Below are 19,731 nucleotides of genomic sequence, written 5' to 3' on the forward strand. Positions count from 1 at the left end.
CTAGCGAACTCTCGTTATGACTAGGTCGTCTACTAAAACATGCTTAGTCTAATTCAATTTCGTGCCTCTCGACTTATAAAAGTGAATTAACAAATTTAATCTAAGATAGTGATCATTTATCAAAGATTAACAAAACAAAGCAAACATGTAATAGAAACTTTTAATCGATTACTATAACATCCTAATTCAATAATTGAAAAAACTATTTGTGCCTGGCTTCCCTTATTCCCTAGACAAAGTAAAATACTCTTGCATAATGTAAACTAAACTAATAACAAATGATAAAGTAAACATGATAACTAACTAATAATGGAAATGACAAATGAAATAACAAAACAATTCAATAAATAGATCGAATTACCTCAACAGAGGAAATGAACTTGGAAATGAAGAACAAGATAGAACAAATGGAAATGACTTGTAAATGAATTTGTAATATAAATTGAAATGCTTAAAGAAATTTTTGTAACAACTAAAGGAATACTTAAAGGAAAATCTAATCTAAACTATATTTTATTCTGAAAACTAAGACTAAAGCGTATGGAAAAGTGTATGGCATTGTGTGGATACATCACCCTTTATATAGGACTAAAGGGAGTAACGTAAACGGGGTAGAATATGGGCACCCCGATCGGGGCCACACCACCCCGATCAGGGTTGTGGCATTTTACGCTTTTCTCTTAAATCCGTCTTAACTCCTTGCTTTATGTTGATGCGGAATCCTATGCTAATGTCTTTAAGAGTCCGTCTAAGCCATATTAAGCATCATTTAGCATCCAATGCATGCATATGGTTTGGTCTTTTACTTGGACTTCATTTCTGTATATATCCACTAACTAAGATTGGTTTTCTCTTGCTCGGGTTTTCCATTTTCTTCCCAAAATGCCCCTATGCTTCCCAAAACACCTTTGCATGATCAAGACTTGCTCTTATTAGCCTCGTGAACTTGGGTTAATGCTAATTTGAAGGGAAAAAGCTACCGAGTGCTTCATTTCCTACAAAATGTAATGAATACAAGCAAAATCACATGGAACATGGAATTAGCTCACAAACGCATTAATAGAAGTGTAATAATCAAATAAACCAAGCCAAAATAGGGAGTTAAAGATATATAAAATGGACTTATCGCTGTTTCTTTTGTAACACTTTACAAAATCTAATGAAGATTATCTACACGTCGATTCGATAATGATAAAGATTATCCACTTGTTTCTTTGAGCGCTTGTATCTCCCCGGAACCACATACATATCACTCATGATAGGAACACTAATTTCATATTTTTGACAAAATGATTTCACCTTTCCCATGTGAGCAATCCACCCATCTTCTCTAATCCTCTTTAAATTCTTTGTTGTCACATCAACAAGAGCTATAGTATTCACAATATCTTGATCTTTCTTTTGTAAAGCGTTGCTCAAAGTATTAGTAATCCCAAAAATAGTAATCATCAATTGCCCAATAAAAACATAATCAAATGTTCGCATAGTATATGCAAGACTCTCCAGCTTTACTAGCACACTTCCATCACAAAATTCACCAATGACATCAAGGCATCAAGAACATCAAGAATGCTAGGAAATAAATCAAACACACTAAAAATGGTTTTAAAGTGAGATTCCCAACGAGTATCACCAGGCCTACTTAAACCCTTCTCTTGATTTAAGCCACTTCCAGATACAAGTTCACCCTTTTGTAATGCTTTTAGAACATTTTCAGCTTGTTTTTCTCGGAGAATATCTTTACGTTTTAAAGAACTTGCAATTACATTAAGTAAAATGGCAAGAGAATAAAAAAGGACACTACAATCAACATTTTTCTTAGCCACTACGACAAGTGTAAGTTGGAGTTAATGAGCAAAACAATGAACATAATAAGCAGAAGGAGACTCCTTTATGATCAAGGTTTTAAGACCATTAATTGAACCTCTCATATTACTAGCACCATCATAGCCCTGACCTCTAACACTAGAAAGAGTAAGAGAATTTGCTCCAAGCAACTTTTCTATCGCAACTTTAAGTGTTAAGGAAGTAATGTCACCCACATGCACAACACCCAGAAGTCTTTCTATCACCTCTCCTAATTTATTATCAACATACCGCAAACAAAGAACCATTTGTTATTTATCAGCTATATCGGCTGACTCATCGGAAAGAATACCAAAAAACCCCAACATCTAATTCTTCTAAAACTTTCGTAGTAGTCTCCTTTGTGAAAACATTAACAATTTGTTTTTGGATTCTAGGTGTGGTGAGAGTACAATTTTTTTTTTGGGAAAATGTAAGCTTCTCATTAAAGATCATAAATCTCCAAATACAAACAATTAGAAGGCATAGTGATACTAACTTCCTTCATGACTTGACAAATGCATCTAACCAATTCTTTACATTAGCCGATTGACACTTAGTCTGAAACTTCTTAACTCTATTACAAACATCTGCCTGAACAAATTTAACAAGCTGTTCTGGACGTAACACAGCCTGTTCCACCCTGCACTTGTTTCTAGCCATCCACAAATGATATATCAAACCTGCCAAAATAACTCCAACAATTTTCTTCTTACTGAGACTCCTGTAGCGTTTATGACACCACCATCGAATGCACTCTTCATCAGGTAGCATCTCAGCACACCACTCAACAACCATTCTACAGCACCTCTTACTGTACTCACACTTGAAGAATAAATGAGTATGATTTTCCTGCTGCAGTCCATATAGGTAGCACAAATTCGACTGAATAATCTTCATGTTCATTAATCTATCCTGAGTAAGAAGTCTGTTATGACCCATCAACCAACTGATAAAACCATGTTTGGGAACTACCCACGTATTAAGAATCCAGGGGTACCACTCACAGACAGTATCCTTACCTTGTAACCATTTGTAACCCAAAGCAGTAGAGTAACATGCAGTCACTCCTGACCCAGGCATTAACAACTCCTTAAAAATAGATTTTATCTGACAAATCTTTCTCCATGCCCAGCTCGAATTAGAGGTTGGTTCATAATCCTTCCAATTCCTGTCTTTGATATAAATTGCGTGCACCCACTTTACCCACAGGTGATCAGCTTTAGTCTCAATCCACCATACATACTTTGCCACTGATGCCATATTCCAAATCATCAAGTTATGCAACCCACTTCCCCCTTGTCTCTTAGGCCTGCACACACGGTCCCAAGCAACTAAGGCTGGGCTAGCACTGTCTTTATGCCCATGCCATAGGTACTCTCTACAAATGGAGTCAATCTTTTTCAGCAGAGTCTTAGGGAGAATGAAGTAACGAGCCCAGTAGTTATGAAGAGTACTAAGAAAAGCCCTAATCAGAACTAACCTGCCAGCATATGAAAGATGTTTTGCCCCCAGACCTCGTATCCTATCCACAACATTATCAACCAACCTAGTACAATCTAGTATAGATAACCTCTTTGGTGATACAGTCACCCCCAGATACTTAAAGGGAACAGCACCCAATTTCATGCCAGTAGCCCTTCCTATCTCATTCACTAGCCAGTCATCCATACCATTGCAATAGTAGTTGGATTTCCCCTTATTAATTTTTAATCCAGAAGCCTTGGAAAAAAAATGAAAGGCTTGCAGCAACAACTCAATAGAAGCCCTTTCTCCTTTACAAAACAAAATCAAATCATCTGCAAAACATAAGTGTGAAAGCTCGATTCTTTTGCAAGGTGGATGAAACCTGAACTTTGGATGCCTCTGGGTTACCATCAAAGTTCTGCTCAAATACTCTAGGCACAAGGTAAAGATCAAGGGGGATAAGGGGTCTCCCTGCCTCAGTCCACGCTTGCCTGGGAAAAAACAAAAAACCTCCCCATTTAAAGCAATAGAGAATGAAGGGGTGGTGATGCAATTCATAAGCAGAGTGATCATATACTGAGGGAAATTAAGTGCTCTCAACATTTCCTCCACAAAAACCCACTCAATACTGTCATACGCCTTTTGAAGATCTAACTTCATCAACATTCTGGGTGAACAACTTTTCCTCTTGTATAACCTGATGAGGTCCTGGAAAATGAGTATATTTCCCATAATATCTCTCCCCTAAACAAAGGCACTCTGGGAAGGATTGACAATATCTGGGAGCACTCTACTCAGCCTATTGCAAATCACTTTGGAAACACTTATAAATAGTATTACAGCAGGCTATAGGCCTAAACTGTAATACTGACTCAGGGATCTCCACTTTGGGCACAAGAGTAAGAGTAGTATTATTGCATTGCCTAAGAAGCTGCCCTGACCTAAACACATTCTGAACTGCTGCTATAACCTCCTGCCCCACAATGGGCCAACAGTCTTTGAAAAACTGACTGCTGTACCCGTCTGGACCAGGGGCCTTAGTCCCTGGAATAGAGAAAATAGCTCTCCTAATCTCCTCCCCATTAACAGGTTCCATCAAAACCTCACAGTGATGCATTGTAAGGCATGCCCCTGACTGGACAATCTTCTTGTTCACATGAGAAACTGGCAGGGAGGTGCCCAGAAGAGAGACATAGTATTCCTCAAAAGCCTGCTTAATCTCCTCATTTTTAGAGCACATCCTGCCCCACATGTCCTTCACCTGAAAAACTTTATTTTTCCTCCCTCTCTTTTTGATACTGGCATGAAAGAAAGCAGAGTTTTCATCACCATCTAAAGCCCACGAAATCTTTGCTTTCTGTTGCAGGTACTCAGTTCTAGCCTGCTGCAGTAATTTGACCTCTTTGGCACATTCACTCTCAGCCTGGCAAACTCTCACATTAAGCAGGTCCTCTCTGAGCAAGGTTTGTTAGTGCTCCAAGGATAGCTCAGCAACACGAGTAAGGTTCTCAATGTCACTAAAATGTTCCTTGTTTAGTGCCTTCAAATATTTTTTCAATCTCTTGAGTTTTGTCACCACTGTAAACATGGCAGTGCCCCTGACTTCAGGTCCCCAACTATTTTGAACAGTTTCCATAAAATCAGGTGCCCTAGCCCACATAGTGAAATATTTAAAAGGAAGCTTCCTATTATGAAGTGTTTCCTCAAGATTAATCAGACAGGGGCAATGATCAAACAACCCTTCAGGAAGGAAATTTGCATAACTTCCAGGAAAGATATTAAACCAGTCTTCATTAATGAACACTCTATCAATCCTACTATACACCTTATCCCCAGCTTCATGCTTATTTGTCCAAGTATAGAAGGAACCACACCCCTTAAGTTCATACAAATCACAAGCCTGGAGGATAAGTAGATCTATATACTTACATATTCATATATGTTTTAATTTAATTTGTCATAAAATTAATGATTGATCTTATGCATGCAAACATTAAAACAAAATAAGGAAGAAACATTGTTCTTACATTGTGATTTTCGGTTTAATGGGCACAAGAGAGATCACCTTTCTCTCTTGTTCTTGAGCTTTCCCTTTTGGATGAACTAAGACCCAAGTGTAGGATCTCTCCCAAGGATTTATACCCAAAGCTTACTCTTAATTAAAATTAATATTATAGTTACTAGTACAATATTAATCTTGTATGAAATTGACCCAAAAATATTATAAGACACTTAATATTTTCGGTTTGGAGAGGAGGAAGAAGGAAGTTTTTATTTCTCTTTCTAAAACTCAAAGTTTAGATGAATAATGAATGAATGATAAAAACACAAAACATTTTGTGTATATTAGGTGAAGTAAGAGGAAAAACTAAGTGGTTTTTCCTCTCACAAAACCGGGTGGAAGGGGGGCATGGGAGGGAGCCAATGCATGCAATTATTTGTCTTCACAATGCATAATAGGGTTGCATGGCTAGATTAGTAGGTAATCATCATGCCTTCCACTAATACAATCAACATAATATTAGCTTAATACTCCTCCAATTTTCGACACATTGGATAATATGGATTCCATATTATTTTTGTCAATTTATCAATTTGTCACATGTCATATGTAACATAAATTTGTTATGTATTTTTTTTAACATATTAAAAATCAACGTATTAATAAAAATACGTCATATGCAAAAATCGACTTAGTATTTCATAATTACTTGTACCAAAATAATTTACCAATTTATAAATCGTATTTATAATAATTCATTCAAATTTAATTGTTTCCTTAAACAATAATTTCATCTGAGTAATGATACAATTCGATTACTCAGACCCTATCTCATTTTAATCAATTTCAATGTGATACGTAAATTTTACTTCCAAAATCGTCCGTCAATTTTCATGTAATTCAATTAACTCGTAACATTATACGATTAATTAAATGATCAATTAAGAGTGTTGCCCTATAGGTATGACCTAGGGGATCAACTGATCACCACCGTCGCACGACAGTAATGTCAAACTCTTGTCAGCCAATCATTACCGATATATGTTGAACAGTTGACAGTAAAAATATTACTTCCCAATTGTATTCTTTATAATGAGATTTAAACATGTGATCATCATGATCAACAGTCGTGATCGCATTATTGTCGGAGGACACATATTCCAACAATCTCCCACTTGTCCTCGACAAGTGTGCGTCACCAATTCTCTTGTCCTATTACTATCTCCCACTTAATGCAAGGTGTCTTTCAGGTCGTACTTGCAAGTGATCATATCGAGAGTGGTTTCCTCGATCTGGAGAATAACTGATTGACCGGATTTATCTATCATAGATACCTTCCGAGCGTGGCCACGTTTCCAGTTCATTACTCGTCGAGTGGCCCTGAGATATTGTTATAACCCTGACTAGGGATGGACAATTCCTATCGCACTCATTCCCTTCGACTAGCGACATCCATCATAACCCAAAATATGCCCATTTGACCCCATTTACGAAGGTCGTAGTAACATAAATCAAAGTAAATCTGAAACTATGCCATCTTAGGTGAATAGTCTTTAGTCAAAAGAATCGACTCATTTGAATACTATAGCAGCTCTCGCCACGACCAGGCTATATAAATTTGCCAGAACTCTATAAGCGGTCATTAGGCACGAAAAAAAGTTCCTAACAGTCTGCCTATGTGATCGACTAGTCATCTCACATGACTCTATGGCACTTGAACTTGCCATCAATCGCATCACACTCTAGTCACTTCGAGACGTCACCTCATGTAAGTAACTATGGGCAAATACAATGTTAATCCATGTTCACTTTAACGGGGTTCAATTGTCTCCACAACCCGTTTGGATGTAACAATGTACAAGGTGAGTTAATAATAACTCAAAGGACAAATGTCGACATCACACTCGGGTAGTCAATATCATATTACAACCTTGTGATGTATATCGTAAGTGTAAACACTTATTGATTGCAATAGAAGTTTAACATGCCATGTGTCCATGTGTTCAAACTTCTTACACTTGCATTTTCCTTTACATTCATGTTCTCTCTCATAGCATGAATCTTACCAAGTACGCATCAAGGTTCCCGACCTTGGTTTCGGTTCTTTAACTTGAAAGAACTTCCTTATCGATTATCACATAACGAACGAATTTGTGGTGAATGATATAACTTGTACTGATCAAGTACTCCATCCACACACAATGCACTAGGTACATGTTTTGTAGAGTCTTGCAACAATTTGCCAAGACGATTGGCCTAGCACTTCTCATAAGTCCTAGCATAGTTAGGAAAGATTAGTTTTGAGTAACTTCTTATTCAACTAAGTATCTTTCCAAAACTTCTTATCTCTCCTTTTGATTTGAAAAGTTAGGAATTCCATAAATCTTTACGTGTGTTCGAACTTTCTATAATATGTGAAACTTCTTAACACATAATAGAGTATTCCGTCAAACACCGAAATCGCTCATCGGATTCTACTTGAGAATTCATGATGTTTCTATTATGGCTTACCAATGAATCATCATGCTCTTATGCATATGATTCACTATTGGACATGTGCATGATTTTTCTAATGGCGGAAACATTAGTTACTAATAATCATGAGATCAACCATTCATAGGTTCAATGAACGACCATGACTGCTAATGACAATTCCATTTTCATCTATATGAATAACCTATGTGTATGTTGATATGATGTGTATTTCTTAATACTAATCCAATATTTATTGTCGTAATTGGATTCATCATAGTCCAAATTAATCCAGAATTGAAAACTCAAAACTTCCTCTGTGAAGGAAGGTGTTAGCTCGTCATTCTTTAATGAGTGGTGAGTTGTAAACATTCAAAGGATGATAGCTCCCACTAAATTCCATGTCTTCACATGATAATTTCCTAACTCCCACTCAATTCCACATATTTCGAAATTGACTTCTCAATCGAAACTTTTCAAGAATTGAAATATAAATTGCATTGCCAAGTTATTAAGATAAAACCATATATGTTCCCATCATATCCCTTCAAAATACCTATTTCGAAGAGGTCTCATTTTAACCTTACGTAAAGAGATTTTAAATCTCTAACACACTCATGTCATAATGATGTGTAGCAATGTCATTATTCAAATATAAATAATATCTAGAACACGTCCTTCGAAATACCCTTTCGGAAGGAGGTTTAACCATTTCATAATGAGGTTAAGCAATGACATTTGCCTGGTTAAAACTTGGCCATTGAAGATATCGGTATATCAATCTTTGCAACTCGATCATAACTAGTATGTTACTATGATTCATTTAGGCTCTTAAGTAAATCTCAAGGTTGAAACTATTGGTCAAAATTTATCATATAGAACTTAGTCAAAAACTTGTTAAGACTTTACATTAGTCATTTTCTTCCAAAACTTTCTTTTAGTCTCCTCGTGTAGTTATCATAAGAATATGTTCTTTCGCTTACTTCACTTGGTCTCTTTTGTCATATAGAACTTACTTGAGACCATAGATCTCATCTATTTGGTATACTATGTAAATAGATATACCTTCATTCAAATCATTATTTCTTGCGTAGATCTTCATTTACACAAGTACACAATTTTTTATCTTGTCTCGTATGTTGTGTCCTCATTTTTCTCCCACTCTATCTTTAGAATAAATACACTATAGATTCAAAGATAGCATATGAGACACAAATAATGATTTGAAGTATAAGGAGAAATACCTCATAGGTTGACTAATAGTTTTAGATTTCATATGTGTACTTGGTGATTGACATACCTTTAAGAGAGTTCATAGACTCAAAATCGCTTTATAAATGATCATACACAAGCCTTAAGCATGTGGACATATAATGAAACCCGTCATTATATTTGTCTATTAGATCACTTTAAGTTATATGTTTCTAAGAACAAGCATTTAAACATGAATTTTAGAACAAAAGGATAAAATGATAAAACGGGTGACTTGGATTGCAAACCAAGTCACCATTATCCAAATACAACCCATTATCCAAAATTCCTTTCCATGTCGAACACGGAAACTTAAGGTTCTAAAATCCAAAACATAATTTAACATAAGACAATGAAAAGCAAAGCTCCATGAAAGCTATCCCTAGCTTCTTGATGGTTTCTCATGCTTGCTTTTCCTTTCCCTTGTCTTTGGTTGGTGGAGGCCCTATTTACAAATAAAAAGGGAGATACATTATCACAACTTTGCATCATAATACCATAGTTGAATTAGAAACATAAAAGAAGGATAGTCATTTACTTACTGGAGTAATCTTTCCAGCCTTAATATCACCAAGGTATTTGGAACAATTTCTTTTCCAATGTCCCATACCATTACAATAATGACATTTATCAAGAGGACCCTTCTTGATTTTTGAAGTGCTAGCTTCACAAGTCTTAGCTTTGGTGAATGTGGGAGTTTGCTTCTTACCCTTCCTCCCATTCTTCTTGAACTTCCCCTTACTCTTAGTGCTTATGTTAAGCACATCTTTTGGTGGGTTCACATTTAACCCCATGTCCCTCTCGGCTTGCACAAGTAACTTGTGCAATTCTTCAAGAGACACATCCTTGTCTTGCATGTTAAAATTCACCCGGAATTGAACATATGCTTTTACTTTGGACAAGGAGTGTAGAATCCTATCTACAATGAGTTCTTTGGGGATTTCAACCTTTTGAATTTTCAAGGTCTCGACAAGCTCCATAAGTTTGAGCACATGAGGGCTAACCTTTTGGCCCTCTTTGAAGTCGAGATCAAAGAATGCCGCGGCCGCCTCATATTGGACGATCCGCGGAGTTTGTGAAAACATTGTCACAAGCTTGGAGTAAATCTCATTAGCATTGCCCATTTTAAAGGCTCTCCTTTGGAGGTCCGCCTCCATCGCAAATATCAAGACATTTTTCATTGCGGCGGACTCCTTTTGGTAAGCCTCATATGCTTCCCTAGTGGCGGCGGTCGACCTAGTAGTAGGTTCGGGTGGAGAGGCCTCGGTAAGGTAACGAAGCTTGTCGTCACCTTGGGCGGCCAATTTGAGTTGGGCATCCCAATCGGAGAAATTTTACCCATTCTTTTCAAGTTTACATCGATCCATGAAGGATCGGAGCCAAGAAGTATTAGCGAGAGGCGTGGCGTTTGGTGTTGGTGTTGCCATTTGTTATGAGAAAAAGAAGTGGTCTACAAAACAAAATAGAAGGAGTAAAACAAATGTCGTTTTAATAATAATACTCGTAAAAATGTATGATTTAAACAAGTTTTATGCATTTTTCTAGTGACCTCTACCCAACTAGATAAATGATTCCAAGACCCAAATTCATATCAACTTAGGCACGGGGTAGCCGATGAAACCTTTATCAATATAACTCGGTGGATTAACCTTTTAATCGATTCTACTTTTAGAACTCTTTGTCGATAAAATTACTCTAATGTTTATCTATAGCCCAAAACACATCAACAAGGGCACGGGGTAGCCGATGAAACCGTTATCAATAACTTTTGTTGAGTTCAATCCAAATTTCGAATAAATGTGTCCATTATCCAAACCCACATTAACTTAGGCACGGGGTAGCCGATGAAACCCTTATCAACATGAATTCGGTGGATAGACATTTATCACCCACTTCCCCTACGCAACAAGGTTTGTACCCCGGGGTAGCCGAGTGCACTCCCTCGCGAAATAGGTTTTCATGGTTTCTACTATTTGGTAAGGCTATGTCTCAATTGATTGTTTTAGCGAGAGGTCATGTCAATTCATTATCTATCACGTTTTAAGTGAACTAAAGCGGTGAACTACGATAATTTTAATTGACACGGTCAATTAACTTGATGAAAGAAGATGCATGTTTTAGTTATGGCGATTTAGCGATGCATGCGACATAAAATAAAATGCAAGCATAAAATAAATAAATCCTAGTATGGCCTTTCCTAAAATAGAAAAACTATTTAACTATTACATATTCGGAAACCAACTCCATTGGTCCCTTGAACTTCGGTTGTGACACGCATCTCGAGGTAACACCGTCTTTATGTATCGCCATTCTTGAAGAAATCCGTCTTTGGGAACTCCGGAATGAATAAAATTACATAATAAATTACATAATTTCCTATTATACATTTGTAATTAAAATAAAATAAATCTATTAAATTACAAAACGGTGATACGAGATCACAATAAAATTACAACCGAATCGATATTCCCATACATTTCGGGAAATACCAATTAAAATCTAAGGCCATACTAAGTAAAATTACATAATTCAAAAATTACATAAATTAAAATTATGACAATCATAAAGAAAATGCAGCATTATAATATGTATGAACATGCCCAATTTTATGCTAAATCGCCTTTAATTAGCCAATATCGTATATTACTCGGTTTTTACGGATTTGCGTGATTTCAACATTTTATAATCACAAAAAAGTACATAAATTCATATTTATGCATAAGTTAATTACCCCAACCTCTTAGGACTCAAAATTTAGTCTTCACTAATAATTTGACCATAATTAACTCATATTTATAAAATTGTTCATTAATGGACTAAAAATTACAAAAATAAGCTATAAACTTCAAATAAATCATAAAATTTCAAATAAATTCAAAATTTGAAATTTAAACTCATGAACATTCTGGAAAAATACCATGACACTCATAATGTTCAAAAACTTATGTTAAAAATTTCGAAATTTTTCCGGAAAAACAATGTTGCGGTTTATCGGTTTTTAATAAAATAATCATAAAAACATGGGAAAAATTATATTCATTAACTTTTCAATTTTAGACCTGAAAAAGATAATAAAATGCAACATATAACGTTTTTCCTTAGTCATAGATTATGTTTTATCAATTTTTCACTAATAATGTCACTATTTATGCTATTTTTCTTCAAAAATCCATAAATCATGCAAAAAGACTTCATTATAGCCCATTATTTTACACACATCTTGTAAAATTGCACGTGACAACATACTAAATTTCTATGACCAGATTCGAAATTTATCTCATATTAACCTATTTTTCATCTAAATCCGAATTTAATAATGAAAAATCCATTTTTCGAGCATAACAAGTCCAAAAATTATGAAAATTTACAGGTTATCTCAAAATAATATATGTGACAACATATCAAAAAATCACTGGAAAATTCGAAGTATAGCTAATTTTAGACCGAAAATGACATTTTCACTCATAAAATCACATTTAAATGCCATTATTGTATAATATGAACAATAAAAATCCGTAAATCTAACCAAAATATCCTAAAACATTTTAGGACCAGAAATTTTAACATGCATGAATAAATTTCGTGATATATCATAATAACACAAATTTTACAAGTTTTATATGTTAATCTTTATAAGTCGGAAAAACTTTTAACCGATTTGCATGCAAACAACCATGGCTCTTGATACCGATTGAAGGATAAGTAGATATATATACTTACATATTCATATATGTTTTAATTTAATTTGTCATAAAATTAATGATTGATCTTATGCATGCAAACATTAAAACAAAATAAGGAAGAAACATTGTTCTTACATTGTGATTTTCGGTTTAATGGGCACAAGAGAGATCACCTTTCTCTCTTGTTCTTGAGCTTTCCCTTTTGGATGAACTAAGACCCAAGTGTAGGATCTCTCCCAAGGATTTATACCCAAAGCTTACTCTTAATTAAAATTAATATTATAGTTACTAGTACAATATTAATCTTGTATGAAATTGACCCAAAAATATTATAAGACACTTAATATTTTCGGTTTGGAGGAGGAAGAAGAAGGAAGTTTTTATTTCTCTTTCTAAAACTCAAAGTTTAGATGAATAATGAATGAATGATAAAAACACAAAATATTTTGTGTATATTAGGTGAAGTAAGAGGAAAAACCAAGTGGTTTTTCCTCTCACAAAACCGGGTGGAAGGGGGGCATGGGAGGGAGCCAATGCATGCAATTATTTGTCTTCACAATGCATAATAGGGTTGCATGGCTAGATTAGTAGGTAATCATCATGCCTTCCACTAATACAATCAACATAATATTAGCTTAATACTCCTCCAATTTTCGGCACATTGGATAATATGGATTCCATATTATTTTTGTCAATTTATCAATTTGTCACATGTCATATGTAACATAAATTTGTTATGTATTTTTTTTTAACATATTAAAAATCAACGTATTAATAAAAATACGTCATATGCAAAAATCGACTTAGTAATTCATAACTACTTGTACCAAAATAATTTACCAATTTATAAATCGTATTTATAATAATTCATTCAAATTTAATTGTTTCCTTAAACAATAATTTCATCTGAGTAATGATACAATTCGATTACTCAGACCGTATCTCATTTTAATCAATTTCAATGTGATACGAAAATTTTACTTCCAAAATCGTCCGTCAATTTTCAAGTAATTCAATTAACTCGTAACATTATACGATTAATTAAATGATCAATTAAGAGTGTTGCCCTATAGGTATGACCTAGGGGATCAACTGATCACCACCGTCGCACGACAGTAATGTCAAACTCTAGTCAGCCAATCATTACCGATATATGTTGATCAGTTGACAGTAAAAATATTACTTCCCAATTGTATTCTTTATAATGAGATTTAAACATGTGATCATCATGATCAACAGTCGTGATCGCATTATTGTCGGAGGACACATATTCCAACAAAGCCTGCACCAACTGTTTAAGTGGTCTGATGTCAGCCAGGGTAACTGGTGCCCCTCCAATTCTTTCATCAATTGCCATCACAAAATTAAAATCCCCACAAGTAATCCAGGGCCCCTAATGCTCTGATGATACTTCCTAAGTCTTTGCCATAAACTTTCTCTCTCAGCAGGTTTATTCAAACCATAAATCATGGTTAGCCAAAATGGGATAATCCTTCCCCTATCAATTATCTGGGCATGGATACATTGATCAGTAACCTCCTGAATAGACACCATAAACATACCAGAATCCCATATCAGCCAAATCCTACCACCTTTGTGACAGCTAGAATTAGTGCACACAGACCAATCCTCACATAAGCTACTCCTAACTTTATTCCAATTTAAAGACTTAACCTTAGTTTCCAGTAAACCAAATAACCCTACTTTATTGTGGTTGAGAAACCATTTTATTTCATTCTGCTTACTAGTCTTATTCATACCTCGGACATTCCAAAACCACAAGCTACCCATTATCAGTATGATGATGACTAGATTCACCTTTTTCAAACAATACCCTTTCCATCAAACTTGCTTTAGGCTTTTGGAGAGAAAGAGTAAGGGACTCCATAAGGACAACCCCCCAGGAGTAAACAACCTCCTCTCAGCATTGTCTCCCCTCATCAATCTAGTCAGCATCCTCCTAGGCATAGAAGGCTTAGTAACAGGACCCTTAGACAGCACCACATGAGGAACTCTCTGAACCACAGGAGTAACCACTGGATTGATGACACGAGGTGCCACAGTCTTAGGTGTAGTAATTTTCTGTGGACCAGTCTGGTTCTTCTGAGGTAGAGGAGCCTTACTCTTAGCCCCCACCTGAGTCTGTTTCTGCTGAGTAGTTGCCTTAGGTTTCCATACCCTGCGAGTTCCAGCAGCCACTTCCCCCTTCCTGCAGATATCAGCTGTATGCCCCATTCCACGACAAGCAGTGCAGGTGTTGGGAAGCCAGTCATAGACCAGCGTAGCTGTCTGAACCCTACCCACTTCATCAATAAAGGACAATTCAGAGGGAAACTGTTGCCCAATTTGAACTTCAAGCATAACCCTAGCATACCCCAGAAAAGCTCTGGTAGCAGTAGCATCATCACACTTAACAAATTGTCCCACAGCTCCACTCAACTTCTTCAAACAATCAACACCCCAAAACTTTAGATCTAAGCCATAAATTTTCATCCAAGTTGGAACCCTAGATACATCATGTTTAAGCAGTTCTGCATCAGGGGTCCATTCCTTAATTATGACAGGCTTATTGTCAAAAATGAGGTGACCATTCTTCATTACAGCTTGTTGTTGTTCCTTTGTCTTAAATCGAACTAAGAAAATCCCATTAGGAAGGAAAGAAACCTTATCTACCCCATTGGACTGCCACACCCTCTTAACAAAACCACTTATGACATTACTCGGTGGATTCGCTCCAAGTATATAACAGTAGACAGAGGTAGACCAGAACTTTACCTCAGCCGCGACATCCTCCTTTGTAATATGAAGCAATGGCGGTGAAGACGTTCTTGGTTCATCCAGCTCTGGAATTTCTGACTCCAATTCATCAAGTTCAACAATTGATTCTAAATCCCCTTCAAACTCAGCAGACGAAAATCGAATGTGACGCACTGCTTATTTCCCTTTACCTTTCGAAAGATTAATACCATCATTTTTTGTGATTTTCTTCCTGTATTAAGTGAAGGATTATTATTGTGTTTGTTTTTTGATCGAGCCATTGCATCTAATCAAGAACAATTACTGTAAGAAAATTAGGGTTTCTCTAACTTTCTCTCTCCTCCTTCTTTTTCACTTATGTTTTTACGATATAAGTTTAAATAGGGCGGTGAGAGTACAATTACCAGGTACCCTTTTATCAAAAAGGGCTCAAGCCACATTACTATAAAAAACACTAACAATCTAATGGTGACTTGATCGAATTGGAAAACTGATGGAACAAAATAAAAGTGCAAGAAAGTAAATGACACAAGGGAATTGGTGACGCGGAAAAACAGAATGTGGGAAATACCGTGGGGGAGTCAGTATTCCGCAAATGTATGCACTATAACACTGCGCCAAATAAGACCTTCAAAAACGGTCAGATAATGCAATTACCGTTATTAAATAGAAACACGGAACCGTTATTGCAACGACTGTTGTTAAATATATACCACGGTTGCAGAAACACACGACCGTTATATAACATCAATAACGGATCTATAATACCGTTATCACAACTCAAGAAACGTTATAAAACTGTTGTTAAATATGTTTATGGCAACGGGTATACTTTTAAGAAACAGTTACTTATCTTAATAATGGTTTCAAACCCATTGTCCTAATTTACTATTGACCACGGTTTAGTGGTTCCAAAACCGTTGTTAAATATTATATATGATAATGGTTCATTTCGTAATCTTCTGTAATTAAATGTCAAAATTTAATAATGGTTTTATTACATGCAACACCGTTGTTATATTTATCTATTGACAACGATATGTAACCGCTATCTATTTTTATTGCTGAAACTTTGATAACGGTTCTACTTAAATAAACCGTTGTAAAAGTTTTGAACTCGGCAACGGTTATCGTTCGTTATCTTATATTTTTGGTTGCTTGAATGTGAGGGAAAATATGTCAACGGTTATTTATCTAAATAAAACTGTTCTCAAATAATTGTTTGCAACGGGTTGTTTTTAACTGTTATCGTTTTTAATTTTTTTTTTTAAAAAAATGATTTTAGCTTGTTCTAGCAGCTGCTAAAATGCTATTTTTTTAGCAGCGTTTTTAGCAGCTGCTGAAATGCTGCTGAAAAATAGCATTCCAGTAGCTGTGCACTGCAAAAGTTCAATCCTGCATCAAAATATTACACCTCGGGATCACTTAAACCCAGTTTAAAAACAGTACAAATAGGATGATCAAAAGCCAAAACACAACTTCCTCAAAAAAACAAAAGAAGCCAATACACAATGGCTCTATATATACACACACGTACATAAAGCATGAGCAAACTATTGAGACTCCGCTAATGAAACAACATAACTGGCCCACATATTTCTCAACTGGGTGATGTCCTCTGGCGAATATTCTGGGGCTTTGTTGAGTACTAGTGAAAACTACAATTCAAATATACATAATCAAAATAGATATAATACATGGAAGTATACATAATTGAACTCAATTTACGTCTGAAATAGTTTTTAAATCACACTAATCCGTATCGGAATGGTAGAAAGTTTTCCATTGATAACCTCCCACATGGACTGACAAATATAAAAGGCGCATTGTTTGTAGCTGGTGCTTTAGGAGACTATTATATAAATCACACACAAATCAGCTGAATTAGATAATCAACCTCTCTCATAAACATAAATTAAATGATACGAGTAATTATTAAGAATACAATTACTAATGGCGTGATAAAATTGGGAACATTGTTGCTTTCATAGTTCCCAAGTGGACATTATCTTTTTTTTTTTTTTTGCTTCAAAAACACTAATTCATAAATATACACACATGCCATTCTTATTTGTATATATATGGCTCAAGTCATACAATAATAAATGATGTTTATTGAAGGTTGTAAACTTACTCAGTTATCATCCTTACACAACTGTTAGAGGGTTTGCCATCGCGAGAGTCATTCCAGTACACTGTTTTTGTTTCCACTTGGATTGTCAGTAGCACCCAATGCTTCCTATTAAATTTGGAACATTGAACTATTAGTTCATTTACACGCATGTAAGCATGTTAATAATAAATTTATAGAACCGTGATTCATATGAAATTTACAATAATCACGTACTATACATACATATTCTCATTGTAGGGGGTAAGCCATACTTTTTTGGTCGACATCAACCGACGAGCGATACTATTGCTTTGTTCTTCGTATGAAATTCTGTGCACAGACAATGCCTTAGGACTCAAGAATCCGTAAGCGTGAATTGGGACCTTCCACTCAGCGAACTGATTATTCAGGTATCTATTACGCCACATGGAACGAAGAATGTTATTGTAATTGATAATTTAAATAAACATCATTATTCGTAAATGGAAATGACTAAATAATTTTATTAATGAAACTTACTTCTTCAAAATCAAAATGTGAACAACATCTAAATTGTCAAGGCCGACAAATTTCATCAGTTGCTTGTGGTCCAGTACGACTATATTAGCCGCGCCCATAATTTCCTCTTCAATGTTAATCATGACTACATCCCCTCTAGGCGTCTTCTTTACTGCCAAGTTGTGCACAGCCTTCAGCGAAGTAGTTTTCATTTTTTTCTTATATTCACACGGTTCATAATAAGAATCATAAGCAGGCTTGACTGCAACAACTTTCTTAGCTGGCTACTATTGTATGTCCTGTGGTTTTGTTTTTGGGGAAGACGTAGTCCTTTCGGTGACTTTGTCCATTGACGTAGTAGTAATTGCTTTAGCTGCCGCCATGGCTTTGCTTAACTTCTGCAAATGTAAAGATTAAAGTACTTACGATATGTTAAAATTCGTACCTTAATATATTTAAAGAACAAGTAATAATTAACGTCTGCGTATAGGTACCTCGGGGATGACAACATTAATGAGGTTGTTAGGCCATTGCACATAATAAGTTAGGGCTTCTTTCAAATAAGTGACCTCCTCATTAGGAAATGATACTTTTACTTCCCCATACTCGTCTTTATATAATTGGGACACTTCCACTTTCCTGCATTATTCACGAAGGGCTATATCAAAAACCTTAACTTGTTGAAGCCGGTCGTAATTGAACACGTATCCGCTGGCAACAACAACTTTCTGTTTTTCCTGTAAATAGAATAGACGACAAGCCACCTTGCAATCGCCCTTCACGACAGCTTTAATCAATTATTACACATACATTCACTACCTTTAATAAATTTCATAAGTAAAAAACATGTATGATATGAACAATTATAAACTAGCAGCTATTACCTTTTTCGGTGTTGAGAAGAACATCTGATCATCAACTACCTCCATCTCATCCTGTGTCACAGCCATCCTGGCTTCCTCTTCCTCTTCAACTGCCTGATATCGATCCTCGGCTCCTACCCCAGTCTCCTTTTCCATGTCCTTCTCCCTTGCCATGTCATCCTTGGCTTCCTTCTGTACATTAATAATTATCCATATAACACGTACTGATTTTCCAAATCATATACACACTGTATATAATACATAAATATTATTATTCTTTTTCCTCCTCCTCCTCCTCCTCCTCCTCCTCCTCGTCCTCCTCCTCCTCTTCCTCCTCCTCCTCCTCCTCCTCTGCTTCCTTTATGACTTCTTGAACCATATCCAACTCTTTTTCTGATGGCTTTTGTAATACTCCGTATTTATAAGTCTTGGGGTACTCTATCGAGTAGCCCTTACTCTGTCGAGTAAGGGCAAGTTGTGAAATAAAATAGTTTTTGACCTGTTGGGTACTCGATCGAGTAGCTGGGGTACTCGATCGAGTAAGGGGGTACTCGATCGAGTACCTTGGGTACTCGATCGAGTGTCCGGTTTTACGGGGAGTTTTCTCGGGTTTTGTTAATTATGCGATTAAGGTATTTAAACATAATCGTCATTGTTTTAAATCACTTTTACAAAACCTAAAACCCTGTTTAAGAGAGAAAGCAGCCAGTTCATCTTCTTAATCGCATTCTTAGCAATTCCCGGAGTTCAGACGGTCAGTTCGTGTCGTAATTCGTATCG

At 35.8% G+C, this 19,731-nt stretch overlaps 1 protein-coding gene across 1 annotated transcript; it reads right to left on the minus strand.

Moving 5' to 3' along the window:
• Positions 1-1,511: 1,511 nt before the first annotated feature.
• LOC141630294 (uncharacterized) lies at positions 1,512-2,114 on the minus strand. Its single transcript, XM_074443135.1, has 2 exons — positions 1,925-2,114; positions 1,512-1,825 (listed from the first exon to the last, which is right to left on the minus strand). The coding sequence occupies exons 1-2, from the start codon at positions 2,112-2,114 to the stop codon at positions 1,512-1,514; spliced, it is 504 nt and encodes a 167-aa protein (XP_074299236.1).
• Positions 2,115-19,731: the final 17,617 nt, after the last annotated feature.

Source organism: Silene latifolia, chromosome Y, assembly GCF_048544455.1.
Source record: "Silene latifolia isolate original U9 population chromosome Y, ASM4854445v1, whole genome shotgun sequence".
NCBI classification, from domain to species: domain Eukaryota; kingdom Viridiplantae; phylum Streptophyta; class Magnoliopsida; order Caryophyllales; family Caryophyllaceae; genus Silene; species Silene latifolia.